At 38.0% G+C, this 22,225-nt stretch overlaps 2 protein-coding genes across 12 annotated transcripts in view; one reads left to right on the top strand and one right to left on the bottom strand.

Annotated features, from left to right (window-relative positions):
- Positions 1-21,299, top strand: part of ANKRD34B (ankyrin repeat domain 34B) — a 32,726-nt gene extending 11,427 nt beyond the window's left edge. For 6 of the 10 annotated variants that reach the window (XM_082377630.1, XM_082377631.1, XM_082377626.1 and 3 more), the window contains 2 exons: positions 3,217-3,321; positions 7,250-21,299. In XM_082377630.1, coding sequence (XP_082233756.1) covers positions 7,272-8,807 — 1,536 coding nt within the window. In that variant the 5' untranslated portion in view covers positions 3,217-3,321; positions 7,250-7,271 and the 3' untranslated portion in view covers positions 8,808-21,299. Of the gene's footprint in view, positions 1-82; positions 3,322-7,249 lie in introns of all 10 variants that reach the window. The other 4 variants (XM_082377633.1, XM_082377625.1, XM_082377628.1 and 1 more) reach the window with 3 other exon arrangements.
- Positions 21,024-22,225, bottom strand: part of FAM151B (family with sequence similarity 151 member B) — a 35,315-nt gene continuing 34,113 nt past the window's right edge. The window contains exon 6 of one of the 2 annotated variants that reach the window (XM_082378423.1): positions 21,024-22,016. In XM_082378423.1, coding sequence (XP_082234549.1) covers positions 21,857-22,016 — 160 coding nt within the window. In that variant the 3' untranslated portion in view covers positions 21,024-21,856. The remainder of the gene's footprint in view (positions 22,017-22,225) is intronic. The other variant, XR_014240445.1, reaches the window with a different exon arrangement.

The raw sequence follows: 22,225 nt of genomic DNA, 5'->3' as shown, positions 1-22,225 counted from the left end.
CTCCTAAGCTCACCATGACTTATCCCCAGATCTCAGAGCAGGTCAAAGGAGAACATTTGAGTAGGGCTGAAACGAGTGCCAGTGGCTGCCCCAGAAAGCAGGGTATGGAGGGGAGAGCAGAGATGTGGTCAGGACAAAGCAAGTCAATTAAAGAACTGAGATCAGGCTTACCTGGGCATCTGGTCCTCAGTTAACAAGATGGTAAAATGGCAGCATGATCTCAGAGAGGATGTCTATGCACATCCATTATCCTGGCATCTCCTCTCACCATCTTCTTGGGGATTTTCGGTGCCTTTCCTCTATGATGATCTCCAGATCTCGTTTCTTCTTTCTTGTTCCACCATTTCATCTTGATAGATTATATTCTTCAGTAGATTCTTGAGAGTGTATCCCAATTCTTGACTGATGGTTTGGCTAGATAGAGAATTCTAAGCTGGGAATCAGTTTTCCTTCAGATTTTAAAAAATATTCCTCCGTTGCCTAAATCTTCTCTGTTCTCAGTGTTCTGGAAATTTAAAACCATGTGCCATGGTCAGGGTCTGTCTTCATCCATTGTGCTATGTTCTCTTTGGGCCCTTTCAATTTGGGAACTCATGTCCCTCATGTCTAAAAAATTTTCTTGATCTTATTCATCATTTCCTCTCCTGCTCACCCCTTCCTCCACCCCCACTATTTTCTCTTGCAAGAACTTCTATTAGTTGGATCTTGGATTTCCTGATCTAGTCCTCTAATTTTCTTGTTTTTTTTCTCTCTATTCTTTTTGCTTGACTGTGTTAGAGATTTTTATCAATGTTATTATTCAACCCTTCTATTGAGTTTTGCAGTTTGTATCATGTTTTTCTCTTTTGAGAGCTTTTTATGATCTCTGAATATTCTTTTTAATAGACTCTTATCCCTGTTTCATGGTTACAACATCGTCTTATCCCTTTGAGGATATTGAGGTTTTGAAGTTTTCATTTTTTCGGACTAATATCCATCTTCTCCAAGTTGATTTTTCTATTAGTTCTGCTCTCTGTCTTTAATGTAAGAGGCTTTTTTGTTTTCATGCTCATGATTAAAGGGCTTGGATTAAAAACCTAATGTGAAGCTTTTTCACATGAGTGACCTTTAAGCCACACTGTGGGATGATCTAGGTGGCATGTTGGGGAATCCCTGTGATCAGTACTCTTAGGTATTTTCTCCTTGGTAGGTCAGATTCTTGAGAGAAGAGTATAGCAGTTTTCTTCTAAAGGATAAAGATATGGCTGCCATCGTTCTCAGAGCTGAGTTGGGGTAGAAGGCTGTGAGTCCCTTCACTCAGTGGTCAGTAAACATACCATCACTTATTCTCCTATTTTCTTGTCCTCAAACATGCCTAGTGCCTCTCAGTCCAGAGACTCTCTGTTTCACCATTTCTGGAGAATAAACCACTGGACATCTTTTGAGGTGGGAGAGGGGCAGTCTTCTATCTCCTAGTGGCTTGGAGTGGAGGAGCACCTCTCAAACTTCAATGTGCATGCAAATCACCTGGGGATCTAGTTGAACTGTAGGCTCTGACTCAGTAGATCTGGGATGGAGCCTGAGATTTTGCATATTTAACAAGTTTCAGGTAATGCTGCTTCTGCTGGTCCAAGGTAGGACCACGGCACTTCCCGGAGCAAGACCTAGGGATCCAACTGCCTCTCTAATAGCTTTTCTCCTAGCCCTCCTTATTTAGCTGTACTCTCCACCCCCTAGTTATAGAGCCTCCTGCTGCCGCCTCTTTCGAGGATTCTGTAGTGTACATGGGCTTAGTTCTCAACTCTGCCACCGATGACTCGAGGCACAGCCTTTTCAGGTTGGCTCAGTCAGTTACCACTGGCCCATCTGCTTTCCGGCTTCCAAAATGTTGTTTGTCATCTTCTCTCCTTTTCCTGCTATCTTTGTGAGTTTATGTTTTTTTAGAAAAAAATCTTTACTTTTAGGGGGTTTCAGGAAGGGGCAAAATTAGATGTATGTGTTCTGCCACATCACCGTAACTATAATCATCTGCTAAAATATTTTCCTAAAGTTTGGTTGTAGTATGGTGTAGAGCCTGATTTGTGATAAATAACTGTGCTATTTTAAGCCTCTAGGTCTTTGCACAAGGAGTGTTCTCTACTTTTCCTTTCCTCCTTTTTCTGCCTGCCAAACTCTTTCGCAGTCTTCAAGGTTTAGCTCAAATGGCTGGCCTCTGTGAAGCCCCTTCCGTCCTCAAACCATTAAAGTCTGTGTGTTCTCATGACTTTAACTCATAACCAGCTGCTTAGACAGTAACTCTTCCAAACAGCTATGTAACCTCTTCAGGGCTAGGGCCTATACCTTTGTAGCTCAGTGCCCAGCACATATTAGGAGCTTATAGCTGTTTAACAATTGAATTAATTTCTATGTGCATGTCTGTCTTTCCCTTTTTTCTTCACTTTCTTTCTGCTCTCTTTATCTCTTCTTTCTTTTAAGAAGTCATTATATTTATTATCTATTCCAGCGGTTCCCAACCTTTTTGGCACCAGGGACCAGTTTCGTGGAAGACAATTTTTCCACGGACCCTGGTAGGAGGGGAATGGTTTCAGGATGATTCAAGTGCATTACATTTATCGTGCACTTTATTTCTATTATTATTACATTGTAATATATAATGAAATAATTATACAAGTCACCATAATGCAGAATCAGTGGGAGCCCTGAGCTTGTTTTCCTGCAACTAGATGGTCCCATCTGGGGGTGATGGGAGACAGTGACCCAAAGTGTGTTGCTTATGTCCAGTCTCCTCCGTGATCTCGTTTTGGTCGCTGTCACTGCAGAAAACCCTGCTTCACAAAGATAGGATGTTGGAAATGGAAGCAGGCTTTTCAGTGCTTTTGTGGCAATCTCAGGGTATTCCACCTTGACTTTAATCCAGAACGTATGGAGATTTGAAGTTGTTTCAAACATACTTTTAAGGCCACCATCATTTGCAGTCTCAAGCAGTAGATCCTCTTGTAGCTTGGACAAAGTTGATTCACCTGGTTTATTCACAAATGGGTCGCATATCCATTCCTTCCCAGTTCGGGGGTCTTTTGTAGTTGGGAAGTAATGCTCAAACTCTTTTGAGAGCTGAGATAGGTGATCATGCACCAGCTGGGAGAAAGAAGGCCCTGGCTCAGTCTCTTTCGAAATCTCTGCTAATGTTTGAAACATGTCAAAAATCCTAATGTTCGCTTGTCACCCCCATAATTCCAGTTTGGCTTTGAATGCAGCCACTTTATCTGCCGACTTGAACACAGTTGTCGTTCTCCCCCGAAGTGACAGATTGAGTTCGTTGAGCGGGTTGTATACGTCACACAAGTAAGCAAGTTTTTTTTTTTGTTTTTTTAAAAATAAATTTATTTATTTAATTTATGTATTTTGGGGCTGTGTTGGGTCTTCGTTGCTGCGCACGGGCTTTCTCTAGTCGTGGCGAGCGGGGGCTACTCTTCGTTGCGGTGCGCGGGCTTCTCATCACGGTGGCTTCTGTTTTGGAGCACGGGCTCGATGCACACGGGCTTCAGTAGTTGTGGCACGCAGGCTCAGTAGTTGTGGCTCACGGGCTCTAGAGCGCAGGCTCAGTAGTTGTGGCACACGGGCTTAGTTGCTCTGCAGCATGTGGGATCTTCCCAGACCAGGGCTCGAACCCGTGTCCGCTGCACTGGAAGGCGGATTCCCAACCACTGCACCACTAGGGAAGCCCAAGTAAGCAAGTTTTGCGACCCATTCTGTGTCACTGAAATGTGCTGCCAGTGGTAAATGTTTTTCTAAAAGAAATCTCTGGAGTGGCTGTCATAACTCAAAAACTCTGGCCAGTGATCTACCTTTAGAAAGCCATCTCACTTCTGTGTATAAGAAAAGACGTGTGTACTCTGCGTCCATCTCCTCACAGAGCTGTGCGAACAGACATGAGTTAAGGGTATGTACTTTAATGTGGTTGATAATTTTAATCACATCCTGCGAAATGTTGTTAAGTTCAGGTGACATTTTTCAGCTAGCCAGTATTTCTCTAGGGATGACACAGTGCATAGACTCACATTCAGAAGCAACCTCTTTGACCTGAGTAGTGAAACCAGAAAGCCGTCCAGTCATGGCAGCCGTTCTGTCCGTGCATATACCAACACAAAATGACCAATTCAGTTTTCCTGATATGCAGTCATTCAAAGAGTTGAATACTTCTGCAGCTGTGGTGTTTGGTTGGCAAAAAACGTGCACATAACATATCATGCACATCCTGAAAAATATATCACATAAAAACAAGCATTGTTGCCTTGTTGTCAACATCTGTATACTTGTCAACCTGGATTGTGTACTACGGTGACTCATTAATCCTAACAATTGCGCCTCAGTATCCTCTGCTATTTCATCAATTCATCTAGTTATGGTGCTAGCCGAAAGAGGAACACGTGCCACCTTCTGAACTGCAGCCTCTCCTAAAAGTTCATGACAAATGTCCTTAGCAGCAGGCAGGATCAACTCTTCACCAATAGTAAAGGGCTTCTTAGCTTTAGCAATGCGGTTAGCCACTAAGAATGATGCTTTCAGTGCAGACAAATTTGATGAAGTGGTGGCCTTCAATAATTGCTTCTGTTTTTCGTGTTCACGTTTTTTTCTTTTGAAAAAGTCCAAAGGCTTGTCTTTTAATGCAGGGTGCTTGGTTTCCATGTGGCAAAGCAGTTTTGAAGGTTTCATGGCTTCCTTGGATAGCCAGCCACATATTATACAGAGCAGGCTTGAAGAATGTGAATCGCCTGTTGCAGTGAACCTGTAATTTAAGTAGGACTCTTGGTATTTTCTTTTAAATGCAGCTTCCCTTTTGTTGGCAGTCTTAATTAAGAGTCTTCTGCTGTCTCATCATTGTGTCTTTTCCCCTTTTCAAAGAAGCTCTCCAGCAACGTTTGTTTTTTACTCATTTTGGCTACGGTTAGCTTGTGGGCTTACCAAAACTGTGACTGAGACAAGTGCGCAGTGCGGGGAAAGAGGCGTGGACGGAAGTGGTAAATAAAACAATGGGTGGGCCACATGCGGACTAAAATAAGTATCAGATTCTGACTTAAAGCCTGCCACCAGATGCAGCTGTACAATTGAAGTACATCAACTCACTTGCCACTATAAAGCCTGCCACCAGATGCAGCTTAATTGTCACTTGCCACTCACTGATGGGGTTTTGATAAGAGTCTGCAAGCAACTGATTTATTATGGTCTCTGTGCAGTCAAACCTCTCTGCTAATGATAATCTGTATTTGCAGCCACTCCCCAGCGCTAGCATCACTGCCTCAGCTCCACCTCAGATCATTAGGCATTAGATTCTCATAAGGAGTGCAACCTAGATCACTTGCATGCACAGTTCACAGTAGGGTTCACACTCCTATGAGAATCTAAAGCTGCTGCTCATCTGACAGGAGGCGGAGCTCAGGCGGTAATGTGAGCGATGGGGAGCGGCTGTAAATACAGATGAAGCTTCACTTGTTTGCCTGCCACGCACCTCCTGCTGTGCGGCCTGGTTCCTAACAAGCCACAGCACAGACTGGTACTGGTCCGTGGCCCGGGGATTGGGGACCCCTTATCTATTCTACTATACAATAGAAATTCATGTCCCATATTCTTTATTTTAAAAGTAAATGAGTAGAATAAATAATACTTCTTGATTTCTCAAAGCTACACAATTCAATGAAATAGATTTAAATATTATACAAACTTTTATTTGATTTTTCTCCCCAGCTCTAAGGACTGTTACAAGACTAACATTTCCTTGGCTCTCGATAAAGACATAACTCTTATCACCTAATGAAATTATCTGTTGAATAAGTTTAAATCTAAATTTGTATTTAGGTATTTATTTATTTATTTATTGGCCATGCCGCATGACTTGTGGGATATTAGTTCCCCGGCCAGGGATTGAACCCAGGCCCTCAGCAGTGAGAGCGCAGAGCCCTAACCACTGGACCGCCAGGGAATTCCTGAATCTAAATTATTTAAATAAATTAAACATAAATAATTTTCAGTTTTAATGATAATAAAGTGTTTTTAAAGTCTATATGTCTTCACTTGTTTCTAGCCTAGAAAACTTTTTTGGAGCAACTGTCAAAATTTAACTCAATAGTATGTTGCTAACCCCATAACCTAGTCAGTGTATAATTTAAGTAATGGAATCAAGAAAAATGCATGATCGCATGCTCACCATTCCTATCTCAGTGTGAATTCCAGACATTATGTCAGTTATTTTAACATCTTGTAGTCCAAATATTTTTCATCCTTTAAAAGAAACATCGGGCATTCCCTGGTGGTGCAGTGGTTGAGAATCTGCCTGCTAATGCAGGGGACACGGGTTCGAGCCCTGGTCTGGGAAGATCCCACATGCCGCGGAGCAACTGGGCCCGTGAGCCACAACTACTGAGCCTGCGCGTCTGGAGCCTGTGCTCCGCAACAAGAGAGGCCGCGACAGTGAGAGGCCCGCGCACCGCGATGAAGAGTGGCCCCCGCTTGCCGCAACTAGAGAAAGCCCTCGCACAGAAATGAAGACCCAACACAGCCAAAAATAAATAAATAAATTAATTAATTAAAAATAAGCCGAAGTCCAAACTGTCCCTGGGATGACGTTTGCTAAGGGAAGTGTTAAACCCATGGGAATGAAATTGAGAGAACTGCATGCAATTCTAGAATTGAAAGAAATCATTCAAGTTAGTGTAAATATGAGGAAGAGCTGAGTTTGATTCTAAAAGTGGAAAAAAAAAAAAAGAAACATCGAAATGCCCCTCAAATTGAAAATTTAGATCTTAATTGCATTATTTAACTGAAAAGCATGTTTAAGTAATTAATACTAAGAAGTTTTTTGTATTAAGCTATCATAAACATGTTCTATTTTAGTTGATTCAGTTGCAGTTACACAGAATTTTGGCTTTTTTGCTTAAATTTGCATTTTAATATTATTTTAAAAATATTTTTCACAGGTGGAAACTAAGTGGATTATTGTTTAATTGATGTGGGATTTAGAGAAGTACTAGGCTAGTGTTATGTCATAAATATTCAGTGAAGATTTTGGGAAAGTAAATTTTAGTTTGAACTTCCCTAAAGGTTGTTACTATTCTAAATTTTTCAAATTTTGCTCTATATTTATTAATAACATAATCTTATTTATGTCTTCTTTGTCTATACATATTTCAGAAATTAATTGTGAATAACAACATTAATATAAATTGGGACATTGACTCTGGCTAATCTTTTGTTCTTCATCTTCTTTGCTAACCAGGTATTGATTCTGACTTTTGAAGATGGATGAAGGTATAGAAATTTCCAGTGATGGAAATTCCCTGATCAAAGCGGTCCATCAGAGCCGGCTTCGCCTTACAAGACTCTTGCTGGAAGGTGGCGCCTACATTAATGAGAGCAATGACCGAGGGGAAACACCTTTAATGATTGCTTGTAAGACCAAACATGTTGATCACCAGAGTGTCAGTAAAGCCAAAATGGTTAAATACCTATTAGAAAACAATGCTGATCCCAACATACAGGACAAATCTGGGAAAACTGCTTTGATGCATGCTTGCTTAGAAAAAGCTGGTCCTGAAGTTGTTTCTTTGCTCCTAGAGAGTGGGGCTGACCTCAGCTTGCAAGACCACTCTAGTTACTCGGCCCTTGTTTATGCTATAAATTCAGAAGACAGAGAGACCCTGAAAGTCCTACTTAGTGCTTGCAAGGCAAAAGGGAAAGAGGTCATTATCATAACGACAGCAAAATCGCCCTCTGGCAGGCACACTACCAAACAGTACTTAAATATGCCTCCTGTGGATATGGATGAGCGTTATTCCCCAGCCACCTGTGCCACTCCTTCAGAAATAGACTTAAAAACAGCCTCATTGCCACTATCACATTCTTCTGAAACTGAAATGACACTTTTTGCCTTTAAAGATCTGGAACCCGCAGGAAGCAGTGATGATATGGGGGACCCAAGCTCCCCTTTGAGGAAGCCTCGTGTGGCCCCTAACGGGCCCAAACTACCTCAGGCTCCACACTGGATCAAGAGTCCCCCCTCATTAATGCACCAGAACAGAGTGGCCTCATTACCAGAGGAGCTCCAGGATATTACTCCAGAAGAAGAATTATCCTACAAAACCAATGGGCTGGCACTTTCCAAGCGATTCATCACTAGGCACCAAAGTATTGATATAAAAGACACTGCACATTTGTTAAGAGCCTTTGATCAGGCCAGCTCAAGAAAGGTGTCATATGAGGAAATAAATTATCAATCATTTTTTTCAGAAGGAAATCAGCAATGCATTGACATTCCAGTTGACCGGGACCCAGACTCTAACCAGACAATATTTACTTCCACCTTAAGAAGTATAGTTCAAAAAAGAAACTCAGGAGCAAATCACTATAGCTCTGATTCCCAGCTCTCAGCTGGTCTTATCCCTGCAACTTTAGATGATGGCAAAACACTTACAGGAAAGAAGAAGATCCTCTCACCATCTTCTTCTTTGTTGTCAGAATTGTTGGAGAATATCCCACCAGGTCCCCCGAGCAGGAGAAATCATGCCCTTTTAGAAAGGCGTGGTTCAGGAGCTTTCCCTTTAGATCACAGCATTACACAAACCAGACCAGGATTTCTGCCACCCTTAAATGTGAATCCTCACCCTCCCATCTCAGATATCAATGTCACCAACAAGATTTCCAGCCTTCTTTCTTGTGGTCAAAAAATGCTTATGCCAACAGTTCCTATTTTCCCCAAAGAATTCAAAAGTAAAAAAATGTTGTTAAGGAGACAATCATTGCAAACAGAACAAATTAAGCAATTAGTTAATTTTTAAGAGACAGCTAGCAAATACATTTTGTTCACATGTCTATACCAGAGAAACATGGAACTAGAGAAGAAAATTCAAACGTTCATCCTTTTAAATCTTTTAAGTGGTTAGTCCATAATAGGGGTATCAAAATGTACTGTGTATCATCATATTAGGCACTGTGGATATACAAATAATAGATAGCTTTTGCTAAGGGAATTCTCTCAAACAAAATTAAAACTATTTTTTTCAAAACCTTCAATACTTAACAACCTTCATGTGGTTCAAGTTTTTAATTTAAACAAAAATAAGCAAAGAAAGAAGGTCACATATGTTGGAGATAATTTTAAAAATTTCAGATTTGCCAAATATTTTATTAGGAAACATTGTGTTCAAATCAATTTTTAAAAAGCATTTCATGATTGTAATTTTCCATGATGCCAACAGCATAAAAGAAAACATAAACAGCTATAGTGTTCTATGATCAATAAGCCTAAGCTACAAAGAAAGAATGAACTAATTCTTGAAAAATGTTGACTGCAGGTAGGTGACAATCTAATTAACATTTTAAAAGGTCAACCATTATAGTAGACGAGGCAGCTAATATGTGTTGTCAGCTTAATAAGTGTCAAAAATGGCAGATCCAAGTTTTATAAGCTAGTAATAATCTGTGCCAAGTGTTTGTGTGCTGTTTTTTGCTTTGCTTTGTTTTTTAATGTTATTTTATGGAATTCTTCCTTCTCCATATCTTTTAGTTCCTGTTATTGTTTTTTGAAGCTTATTCATATGTTCCCAATAACAAGATAATTCAAACTTTAAAAAGCATTTCTCGTTTTCTTATTATCAAAGTGTTCTTGTCTTTTTAAAGACAACCAAAAAAAAAAGTTTGGGATTTATCACAAATAGAAACTAAATGCTTGCTTTGGTTGTAAAAAAGTAAAACTGATTATTAGATTATCTTAGGTTAGCTAAAATTAAGAAAGCCAGTAGAAATTTAAGTACAAAATGTATTAAATATTCGGTCAATATTAAACAATATCTTTTTTTCTGATGTATAATTATTAGACATTTATATAATTAGAATAACAAGGATAATTTCCTTGTGTGACATTCCAATCATCTAGTATTTAGGACCTGTGAATAACTTCTAACAAAGTAAATGAATACCATGCTAGAACCATAAAATATTATAAAATGACTCTATTATCTATATGATTTCAAAGCATAGTGTTTATAGAGAGACTTTATTTCAACCTAGCAGTTTTACAACAAAGAATAAATCAAACTGTACAAAACCTGAGTGCATTAATTTGAGATCCTAGCAACTGGCATGATGCTTTTCTTCACAATTTGATATAAGCAAGTTGTTATGTACATAGTAATTATTTAATTTCTTGTGGCTTTTATTTGAAAAAAGTAACTAAGTTTTCCATTTAATGTTTTGAAAAACATTAATATTAATTGCACTAGAAGTATTGTTTGATTCAGAACTTAGAATTGTACCTGATGTTTATAGGTAACCTAAACCCTTTTCGCAAGTTTTAATATTGAGAAAAGTTCTTGGCTTTACGTTGTAAGGGTACAGTTTGGAAGAATATGTAGCTAGATTAGTTCATAAACAAAATGGTATCAATAAAGATTTAAATGCCATTTGGAGTATCAGTGATTTTTACTTACCTCAAATACTAATGATAAATATTTCAACATAATCTGAAGAGAAATTGTGCCACGTATGTTACTTTGAGTAAATGGAAAACTAAGAAAGAATAACATTTGTCGCTATTCTCATCCCAACATGAAAGGAATATTTAATAGGATTAAAACTTTGTTGGCCATATTTGGAAGAATTTTTAGTCTTGTGTCAATCCTAGGAACATTTTAGGGACTGTGGTTGTTTGAGCCTGGTTGTAAAGTCATCCTGTGGGACTCAATTGAGATTAGACAGCTGACCTTAAGTACTGCAAGGACTGATGACTGACTTAGTCTGAATCCTCCAGATTAAGAAAAACTAGAACTAGAAATTTGAAGTTACAGAAATATTTCAACTCTTTTACCTACTAGAGCTGTCCATCTATGGAAAAGTCTATCCTAGGAAGATAAGAACCACTTTCAGAAATAGGCTGAAGATAGATGTTGATCAGAGATTTAACAAAAGAGATTCTCTTTATTGAATAGTCTTTAAAGTCTTCTCAATTTTGAAGGTTGTTTGAGACAGGCTTTACTTATTAACAATTCTAGATTCATTGGGACAAGTTGAAAACTAATGATTGAAATTACATTTTTTTAAAACATCTTTATTGGAGTATAATTGCTTTACAATGTTGTGTTAGTTTCTGCTGTATAACAAAATGAATCAGCTATACATATACATATATCACCATATCCCCTCCCTCTTGCACCTCCCTCCCACCCTCCCTATCCCACCCCTCTAGGCAGTCACAAAGCAACGAGCTGATCTCCCTGTGCTATGCAGCTGCTTCCCACTAGCTATCTATTTTACATTTGGTAGTGTACATATGTCAATGCTACTCTCTCACTTTGTCCCAGCTTACCCTTCTCCCTCCCTGTGTCCTCAAGTCCATTTTCTACATCTGCATCTTTATTCCTGTCCTGTCCCTAGGTTCATCAGAACCATTTGTTTTCTTTAGATTCGATATATATGTGTTAGCATACGGTATTTGTTTTTCTCTTTCTGACTTACTTCACTCTGTATGACAGACTCTAGATCCATCCACCTCACTACAAATAGTTCAATTTCATTTCTTTTTATGGCTGAGTAATATTCCATTGTATATATGTGCCACATGTTCTTTATCCATTCATCTGTCAGTGGACACTTAGGTTGCTTCCATGTCCTGGCTATTGTAAATAGTGCTGCAGTGAACATTGTGGTACATGTCTCTTTTTGAATATGGTTTTCTCAAGGTATATGCCCAGGAGTGGGATTGCTAGGTCATATGGTAGTTCTATTTTTAGATTTTTAAGGAACCTCCATACTATTCTCCATAGTGGCTGTATCAATTTACATTCCCACCAACAGTGCAAGAGGGTTCCCTTATCTCCACACCCTCTCCAGCATTTATTGTTTGCAGATCTTTTGATGATGGCCATTCTGACCGGTGTGAGATGATACCTCATTGTAGTTTTGATTTGCATTTCTCTAATGATTAGTGATGTTGAGCATCCTTTCATGTGTTTGTTGGCAATCTGTATATCTTCTTTGGAGAAACGTCTATTCAGGTCTTCTGCCCATTTTTGGATTGGATTGTTTTTTGATATTGAGCTGCATGAGATACTTGTATATTTTGGAGATTAATCCTTTGTCCATTGCTTCATTTGCAAATATTTTCTCCCATTCTGAGGGTTGTGTTTTTGTCTTGTTTATGGTTTCCTTTGCTGTGCAAAAGCTTTTAAGTTTCATTAGGTCCCATTTGTTTATTTTTGGTTTTATTTCCATTTCTCTAGGAGATGGGTCAAAAAGGATCTTGCTGTGATTTATGTCATAGAGTGTTCTGCCTATGTTTTCCTCTAAGAGTTTTATAGTGTCTGGCCTTACATTTAGGTCTTTAATCCAGTTTGAGTTTATTTTTGTGTATGGTGTTAGGGAGTGTTCTAATTTCATTCTTTTACATGTAGCTGTCCAGTTTTCCCAGCACCACTTACTGAAAAGGCTGTCTTTTCTCCATTGTATATTCTTGCCTCCTTTTTCAAAGATAAGGTGACCATATGTGTGTGGGTTTACTTCAGGGCTTTCTATCGTGTTCCATTGATCTATATTTCTTTTTTTGAGCCAGTACCATACTGTCTTGATTACTGTAGCTTTGTAATATAGTCTGAAGTCCAGGAGCCTTGTTCGTCCAGCTCCGTTTTTCTTTCTCAAGATTGCTTTGGCTCTTTGGGGTCTTTTGAGTTGCCATACAAATTGTGAAATTTTTTGTTCTAGTTCTGTGAAAAATGCCATTGGTAGTTTGATAGGGATTGCACCAAATCTGTAGATTGTTTTGAGTAGTATAGTCATTTTCACAATATTGATTCTTCCAATCCAAGAACATGGTATATCTCTCCATCTGTTGGTATCATCTTTAATTTCTTTCTTCAGTGTCTTATAGTTTTCTGCATACAGGTCTTTTGTCTCCCTAGGTAGGTTTATTCCTAGGTATTTTATTCTTTTTGTTGCAATGGTAAATGGGAGTGTTTCCTTAATTTCTCTTTCAGATTTTTCATCATTAGTGTATAAGAATGCAAGAGATTTCTGTGCATTAATTTTGTATCCTGCTACTTTACCAGATTCATTGATTAGCTCTAGTAGTTTTCTGGTAGCATCTTTAGGATTCTCTATGTATAGTATCACATCATCTGCAAACAGTGATAGTTTTACTTCTCCTTTTCTGATTTGGATTCCTTTTATTTCTTTTTCTTCTCTGATTGCTGTGGCTAAAAATTCCAAAACTATGTTGAATAATAGTGGTGAGAGTGGGCAGCCTTGTCTTGTTCCTGATCTTAGAGGAAATGGTTTCAGTTGTTCACCATTGAGAACGATGTTGGCTGTGGGTTTGTCATCTATGGCCTTTATTATGTTGAGGTAAGTTCCCTCGATGCCTACTTTCTGGAGGGTTTTTATCATAAACGGGTGTTGAATTTTGTCAAAAGTTTTTTCTGCATATATTGAGATTATCATATGGTTTTTATCCTTCAGTTTGTTAATATGGTGTATCACATTGGAAATTACATTTTTGAATTTCAATCATCCACATGACTTCTTAGCTTTATTTTCACATTTATTAAGTGTTAGTTTTAGTGGCGCAAATTTAAATTTTGATTGTCAGGCACACATTTCAAAAAGGATCTTCTCCATTTCCAAAAAAAAAAAAATTGCTATATTATCCCTGCAGCTTTGGGTCCTATAAATATGAAGAATCTGACATCCAAGGGAAGAACAGTTCCACCAAGGGATTCTATCACAGTCCTCTGAAATGGAAACTGTGATAACCATCTAGTCATCCCAGGCTCCTTCATAAGAGAAAAAGGGGTCATGACGTTCATTGGAATAATTCTCAGTACTACAAATAGGAGCTAGAAGGAATATGGGTGGAATTTGAGCAATTCACTGGGGACTCCCTTGTATTATCATAGCCAGTGGTAAATATAGGTTATCACAATCCCACACAGGCAGAAGCATCAATGCCTCAGAATTCTCAAGAATGAAGAGATGGAGGTACACCACCAGGTACATTCTTGACATTTCTGCCCACAGCTGTTGGAAGGGACAGCCTAAGGTGTCACATGACCCCACTGGTTCCCTTCCTCCCCAACAGCAAAGTGGACCAAGGATGGACAAGTGACTGAAAGGAACAAACTGGGATGAACCAATGGGGCTTTCTCTCAGTAATCTGAATTTGTTCTGTGGAGCACTGGAGTCCATGACCTCCCACTGCTGACGACCCTGTCTGAGTTCTTGCCTAGGACAGTGGTCTTAGTTCTTAGCCTTCCTGCAGCCTAGATGTTCAGCTTTTCCCTTAATTTTCTGGATATGTCTCCTTATGGTAACTTCCTCCCTAGCCTCAGTTATTGGAGTTAATTTGAGTAGGATTCTATTATTGCATCCAAAATGTTTCTGACCAAGACAGTACCTAAAGCAGTATCAGTTGGATCAAAATGGAAAATATCGTCCAGAAATAAGATAATCATTATCAGAACAAGGACTGCATGGCTCACACAAAGAAAGTTCCAACTCATAGGGCAGCTTTGGCACCTAAGGATTCAGCTTTGAAGAGAGTATCAGGAGACAGTGTCTTCATCAGTGACCATAGCATGTCACATAGGCTCTTTAGAACAATGCCTGGCATATAGTATGCATTCCAAATTTTTGTTGCTTCTTATCATCATAAATATGAGGATAAGGAATTTTGAAAAACTAGAAAACTTTGATAAATTGGTGAGACAATGGTTATAATTATTCTCTTTCCCCTACAAAGTTCCAAATAGGTCATTTATTTAATACATCCCTTTTAACTCGAAAACAACTTAAATATACTTTTGCACTGTTTGAATTTTTAAAAACCACCTGCATATATATTTTTTCAATTTAAAGACTAATAGGAAATTCCCTGGCAGTCCAGTGGTTAGGACTCTGAGCTTTCACTGCTGAGGGCCTGGGTTTGATCCCTGGTCAGGGAACTAAGATCCCACAAGCCGTGCAGTGCGTCCAAGATGAAAAAATGTAAAAAAAAAGAGACTAATAAAACTTTTTCAAGAACTGAATACATAGAGACGCAAAATATATTTAAATGTACTACACACATTTTATAGCTTAAACAATGCTAGAATGATTAAAGCAGAAATGGCATTAACCTTTAATCCATATATGCTGAACACCTAAAACATTTTGAGACATTCACACTTTTTGGTCTTAGAACTCCTTACAGTCTTTGGGACTTCTCTGGTGGTACAGTGGTTAAGACTCTGCACTCCCAATGCAGGGGGCTCGAGTTCGATCTCTGGTAAGGGAACTAAAGATCCTGCATGCCACAGCTAAAGATCCTGCATGCTGCAACTAAAGATCCCACACGCTGCAATGAAGATCCCTGCAACAAAGATCCCGTGTGCTGCAACTAAGACCCAGCAAGGCCAAAAAAAAAAGAAGTCCTTAACAGTCTTAAAAATCAGGACCTCAAAGGCTTTTTGTTGTTGTTTTTTGCTTTTTTTAAAAATCTAGGTTATGTGTATGTTTACTACATTAAAATTTAAAACTGAGAATTTTTAAAATATTGTTTTAAAGTGACAAACCCATTACATGTTAGCATAAGTATTTTACGAAAAATAACTACATTTTCCAAAATATATTTAGTGAGAAGAGTGGCAGTGTTTTATGTTTTTGCAAATCTCTTTAATGTTTGGCTTAATAGAAAACAGCTGGATTCTCTTCTGTGTTTCTGCTTCAATCTGTTGTAATGTTTAGTTGAAGCATATGAAGAAAATATGGCTTCACACAGATATGCAGTTGAAAAAGGAAGAAATAATAGGCTTTTCAGATAATTGTAGATAGTTTTCCTTGATACTATACTCAAGCTTGGTAAGTGGTAGTTTCTTAGAATGTTAGTTATAATGTAGAATCTGAAACCACACCAAGGAACTTCCATTTTCTGTTACACTAAATTTCACTGCTCTGTCTCGCACTTTGAATGGATTCCTTACCCAAGCGAGACCTTATAATATTGTGCATGAGTCATTTGGAAAATATTGATTCCTTGAGTTATGCAGACCTTCCAAGTGTTGACACATTTCACTATATACCATAAAAAAATAGTATTTATTAATATCACCACTGATATCAAAGTCTTTTAAGTATTGGGAATTGTCAAGCTCACAATGATGGGTTCAAGTTTAGTCAAATTCTAATTTTTCATGTAAAAACTCAGGTTTCATCATTGGCAGCAGATACTGTCAGTTCTTTTCCTTCAAGCGACAAGCTTGCTTTGTTCATTTTTGAGAAAATATCTGCCAAATACCCAAGACTAAGTAACTGGTCTGTCAGTTGTTCTTTCAAGTATAAATATTTTTTTCATGAAAAAAATGGCTAGTTCAGTTTGCAACAAGGGCTTTTCTTTAATACAACCACTGAACTTCAGTATACAGCAGAATTGTACTATGCTTAACTCACATTCTGTCACATGAAATATTAAAAAGATGTGTACTCCGGGTCAAGATTTACTAAAATTAATAATTTTTGCTGAATCATTGATGATATTCCTATGTCTTTTTTGTTTTGTTTCTAGTGTGTGGGGCAGTGAAGAATATGATTGATAGCTGATGCCATGAATTTGATTCATACTAAGGCATCCACAATTTAACCTGACATTCTTTTTTCCACCATCACTGCAAATGTCAACACAGTGAAACAGGCAATTTCACAAGTGGCTTTGACCTCATCCATCTTCTAAAAGCATCTCAGGGGAACTGAGGGGTTTGTGGGCCACAGTATAAGAACAATTGGCCTAAGAGAATTATTGAGGTTTTGTGTCATCCATCCATCCATCATTTGATAAAGGCCTATTCTGACCAGGTATCATAAAAATGAGTAATTTCTTCCCCCCAGAACAGCACAGTTGAGGGCAAAATACAAATGCGTAAAATAATTGTAATCTAGCAGAGGATGTACATCAGGAGAAAGCCCTGGGGAAGTCTTGAAAGACTCTTTACAGGAACCTTGACTTACGGGCAGAGCTCAACAGGCTCTGTGAAGAGGTCACGCCCTTCAACTTTAATTCAGAATTTTTTGATTAGCTCTTGAATTCACAAGTGGCAACAGACTCTCACAGCAAATATTTCAATTGAATTTTCTGAATTCTTACTACATGATGTGACCCCAAGAAAGGGATAAAGAAGAAAGGGACAATGACCAACCTTTATGAAAATTCTATAGCAACAACCAAACCTGGAACAACTCAGCTGCCAGATTTAGTCAGACTGGTCCCTTTCACAAGCAGAAGCATAGAAACAAAAGAGCCTCCCTAGAGGACAGGAGGCTGGGTGAGCCCTTTTCAAGCCCTGCCTGTTTTCTGTCTACTCTGATGGTTAGACTGAGGTGGGGGGGTGGGTAGCTTTCATTGTTTAAAATTATGACATAATTAAAAATATGTAGTAAAGTAGCAATTACGGGGGCAGGGGGCTGTAGTTCTTTAAGAAACCGATAGAATTAAAGAGCATCCTTTCTGAAGTCAGAGTGGGAGGTGAGTTCAGAGGCAGGAAGATGGGGTTTTCATTTTTCTTTCCAAATTGGTATAAAGTAGCAATGTCAACAAATCACTGAGAAATATCACTACACCTGGCCTCTGTTCTATCCTGTTTGGGTCAGTAGCACCACCTGACGCTCTGGTACCCAAGCCCAAAATATGTATATTAGACTCTTCCTTCTCCCCCATACTTCCCATTCAACTAGTTTACAAACTCTTACAAGTTCTTCCTTCTTAACCTTTCCTCTGTTTCTTGAGCCTTCCCATCCCCTTTTGTTACCACCTTAATTCAGGGCATCATCTCCTTTCTCTTCAAGAATTCTAAGGCTCCTTCTCATGCCACTGGAATCACCTTTGCAACACTCAAAACTGGTAACGCTTCCCTGCTTAAAATGGTATGATGATTCCCACAGCCTGAGAGAAAAGGAACAAACTCCTTAGCTTGGAAAGTGAATCTGGTCCCTGCCTAAATGTTCAGCTTCGAAATACAGTGCCTCCACAAACTTTTTTGAACAAGTCAGATCAGGCTCTTTTCCACTTAAGAGTTCCTTTGCTCACGTGCCTCTGTCTGAAAGGCCCTTAGCTCTGTCTACCTGGTGAATCTTACTTAACACAACTTAAGTATTCTCTCCCAATTAGAAAATACTGCTGTCTCTCACCACAACCTGGTATATAGTTCCATCATAGGAGTTACAGCAAATATCCAACTTACTGTTAACAAGTCTCTCTCCCCCTACTAGATGGTAAGATCCTTGGGGTAGGAATCATTTCTGAATTATTTGCACAACCTTAGCTTATTAGACATTAATTAGATGTCCCCTTCCCTCCCCCCCAGAGTTCCTATTGAGCCCTTAAGTCCTGTTACATGTCTCCCTCATGAAAGACACAAGTGACTGGACAAATTAAGGTCCCTGGACCAAAGGATGGCAGTCCAAAGGTACGAAGAAGAGAGAGAAGCAATCACAGTGAAGGGTAAGAGTGACACTCATGGGGGATGGGGGACACTGGAACAAAGACCCTGAGTTCCTGCTGCTGGGGTGCCAAGAGCTCCTGGATCCTGCCCCACTTCTTCCAAGACCTGGTTATCAGCTCTTCTTGGTTTCACTAATTCATTATACTCCCATTTTCTAGATTAAAAAGTACTTCAGTGCTACTAGTCTCATCTCTCTTTTTAACACACAACTATTTTCCTTGCATGGATTCATGAATTTATGATTGTAAGAAGATAGTAAGCTCATATTAGGTAGGCTCCCATCTTAAATTTCAAGATGAGGAATATAGCGTTTTTCTATATATTCACTAGGTATTTAGTTTTTTTTAATTACAAGGAAAAATCCAAGACCCTAGCTCCAACAAACAAGCAAATAAACAACCTGTTCTGAATAACTTGCAACAGTTTTCAACTGGATAAATGAGTATGTATCTGGTTGATTAGCAATCACATCACTCTTACAGGGCCATAAGCTACTGCACCTTTAAAAGCTCTGATTTTTTGAAAAATTGGATCTTGTACAAAAGTATCTTCTAGGACTAGGATTGCCCTGCCAGGCTTGGGAAACAGCACTTGGATGCTATGGGATCTTAACAGCAATACATTAGACCTAAGAAGCTGGAGAGAAAAAAATAGGTGGTACTAAACCATTTACTTACTTTTGTGTCTGTGAACTTCTTCCCAAGTATTTAATAATAATATCTTACAATTTTATATGTCAATTATATCTCAATAAAGCTGAAATTTAAAAAAGGAAAGAAATAATTGCCTACTCCGAAGTCATGAAAACATTCTCCTTTATTCTCTTCTAAATGCTTTATAGTTTTAGCTTTCACTTTTAGGCCTAAGAGTCAACTCTAATTATTTTTTGTATATGGTGTGAAGTAGGAATCAATGTTTTCCTTTTTCCATAGGGACCAAAATCCATTAAAATTTTACTTTTTGGTACTTCCCTGGTGGTCCAGTGGTTAAGAATCCACCTTCCAATGCAGGGGACACGGGTTCGATTCCTGGCCAAGGAACTAAGATCCCACATGCCACGGGGCAACTAAGCCCATGCACTGCAACTACTGAGCCCGCCTGCCACAACTAGAGAGCCTGTGTGCCACAACTACTGAGCCTGCGTGCTCTGGAGCCCGCATGCCACAACTAAAGAAGCCTGTGTGCTGCAACAAAGAGCCCACGCACCATAACAAAAGATCCTGCATGCTGCAATGAAGATCCCGCGTTCCGTAACTAAGACCCGACGCAGCCAAATAAATAAGTAAATAAATAAATATTTTTTAAAAAATTTACTTTTCAACAGAGTACATTTTATAATTCTCTTATATAATTTTTATTCCTGAGAACACTTTAAAATATAGCTTTAAATCTTAATCTAAATGACACTTAGTTGATAAATTTCTCAATATAAAGGCATTTTGCCTTAAGACTAATACTTTAAAAAATATTATTAAGAATAAAGTAGTAAAGTTAATCTTCTGGTCAAATGAATTTGATTTCAAACTTAATTAAAATGCAATGCATTTATAAATTCAGCTCTCTTTGTAAAAGCAAAGCATGGTCATTTTAGAACATTTATAATGTAAACATTACTTTTTACTATAATTTTAAGAGTTATTTGTTGCAATTATTAACATTTTATAATTATGAAATTGCATCTTTTGCTGTTGGCAAACAACCATAGAAAGTTTTAGGTTTTACTTGACAAATAGCACCATATTCAGTTGTAGCTAAAATTTAAAGTGGAAATATGATCATTTTCTTGAAGTATTTATATGTGTACAATGTTCATGTTATATGTCTTACTGCTATCTATCTACAATGGATATGATCACATGATAAGTCTAAAAGAAGGGAACTATCTGTTGAGCACTTGCTATGTGATGAGCATTCAGCTACAAGCTTCCATTGCATGAATCTCCCTTAACCTTCACAACAACCCTACAAGAGAAGCCTCATCCTCTGCGCCCCTCCCCCATTTTATAGATGAAGAAATCAAGACTCAGTGAGGTTAAATATTTCCCCAAATCTATGGCTATTAAGGGACACAGGTGGTGCTGTAAGGGAAGTCTATCTGAATTCAAAACCCAAGCTTTTTTCTCTACATTGCACTACTTTATTCACTGGGAGAAAATGGTTGATAAAAGATAAATTACATATCTTAGGACATTCACTGGTAAATTACTTTTCAATAAATCAAAGAAGCAACATGTTTTTCTGAATACCTTGCTCAGGACTATGCCAGGCACTGTAAAGACAATTAAGAATGCTCTCTTACCATAAAGGACTTTATAATCTAGCTGAGGAGACATAAATACTATGTATGACACAATTAGTGAAAAATATTAGTTGAAATTAACTGTTAAAGTAAGATCTGGAGACTACAGATGGTGTAGCTGTTTTTGAAATGAAGGATTGTGTTGAGGACACTGAATTAACTTTTAGAGTGGGACCACATTAGGAAGGGTCTTGAAAGAGTAAAATTCAATAAAGTTGAATTTAAGAATCCCCTAGAGATTTCTGATTTGGCATAAAGAAAGAGGTGTTTTTTAAAAGTTTTTTTTTTTTTCCAGCAGAAATATTCAGGGTATCTTTGAGTAGAGTATGAGGAATGAAGTCATGAAGAACTAGTTTTTGAAATTCTAGTAGTAGAACAAGGGCCTGAACCAAGGTGATGTTGGTGAGAAACTTGAAAATCAAATGATATATTACCAGGATTAAAATTCTGCTCTCCGATAGTATTTTGCTCACTCTAGATATTATGATCAAAACAAAGAGTACAAAAAACATATATGGCTGTCGGCATACTCCCAAAAATATGGAAGTTCTAGATACATCTAATTTAATCCGTATTGTTTTCGGTAAATAGACTTGATCTTGTTATAAGAAAGCTGCTCATCCCTGTGAAAGTTAAAAACATTTTTAAAGCCCTCTTACTCTTTTGTAGTCTCTGAGTAACTAGTTCTCCAGGAAAAAGGGAAGAGGATGGCATATTTTTATGAAATCTCTATAATGCTAGTGCCAACAAAATGTGATTTAATAGCTGTATGACATGTGGATTCGTTCAATTATCTTCAGTATACCAAAATATTTTTATAAAGAGTTTTAAAGATTCATTTTCCTAAATTATTGTTATACTAGCCCAATGAAATCTCTTCTTTCCAAATATTTTAGGTAAGTACAGTATTATAAGGACATAAGCCTAACAGAGTAAGCACTCAATAAGTGTTTTTTGATTGGATGAACTGGAACATAAATCAATCATCATAATTTATATGGTAATCAATTCAGACCAAAGCAAAGAAGGATTATGAAACCAAAACATGAAATAATTTAGCAGAATTTTCATCTTAGAGATTAATTTTGATTCCAATGGCTTGTTTAAATTCATGGTTTTGTGGTTCCAAGATGTCATAGAAAACTCTTTTTTTGTCAAAATGGCCTCTAATAAAAAGTAAATCTTCAGTGGAATAGCTATCGTTATTTCCAGTCCAAACAGTCAGGCTGTACCTGCATTAAAATAAAACAGAATTATATAGTTAAAAGAGAAAGATAAGAAACAGTGATGAAGAATTCCAATAAGCCTAAAAACAGTTACTCTTGTTTGTCTCTAACCCAAATTCACACAGAAGAAAAAATTAATTAGCACTGGTGGAACTATATTTTCCTGTTTCATTCCTTCATCAACATCAAAGGGACTAGACAGAATAAAATTCACA

Source organism: Balaenoptera borealis (assembly GCF_965194805.1).
Source record: "Balaenoptera borealis genome assembly, chromosome: 2".
NCBI lineage: Eukaryota > Metazoa > Chordata > Mammalia > Artiodactyla > Balaenopteridae > Balaenoptera > Balaenoptera borealis.
The sequence above is the reverse complement of the archived record's forward strand: the minus strand, read 5'-3'. Positions and strand labels throughout refer to the sequence as shown.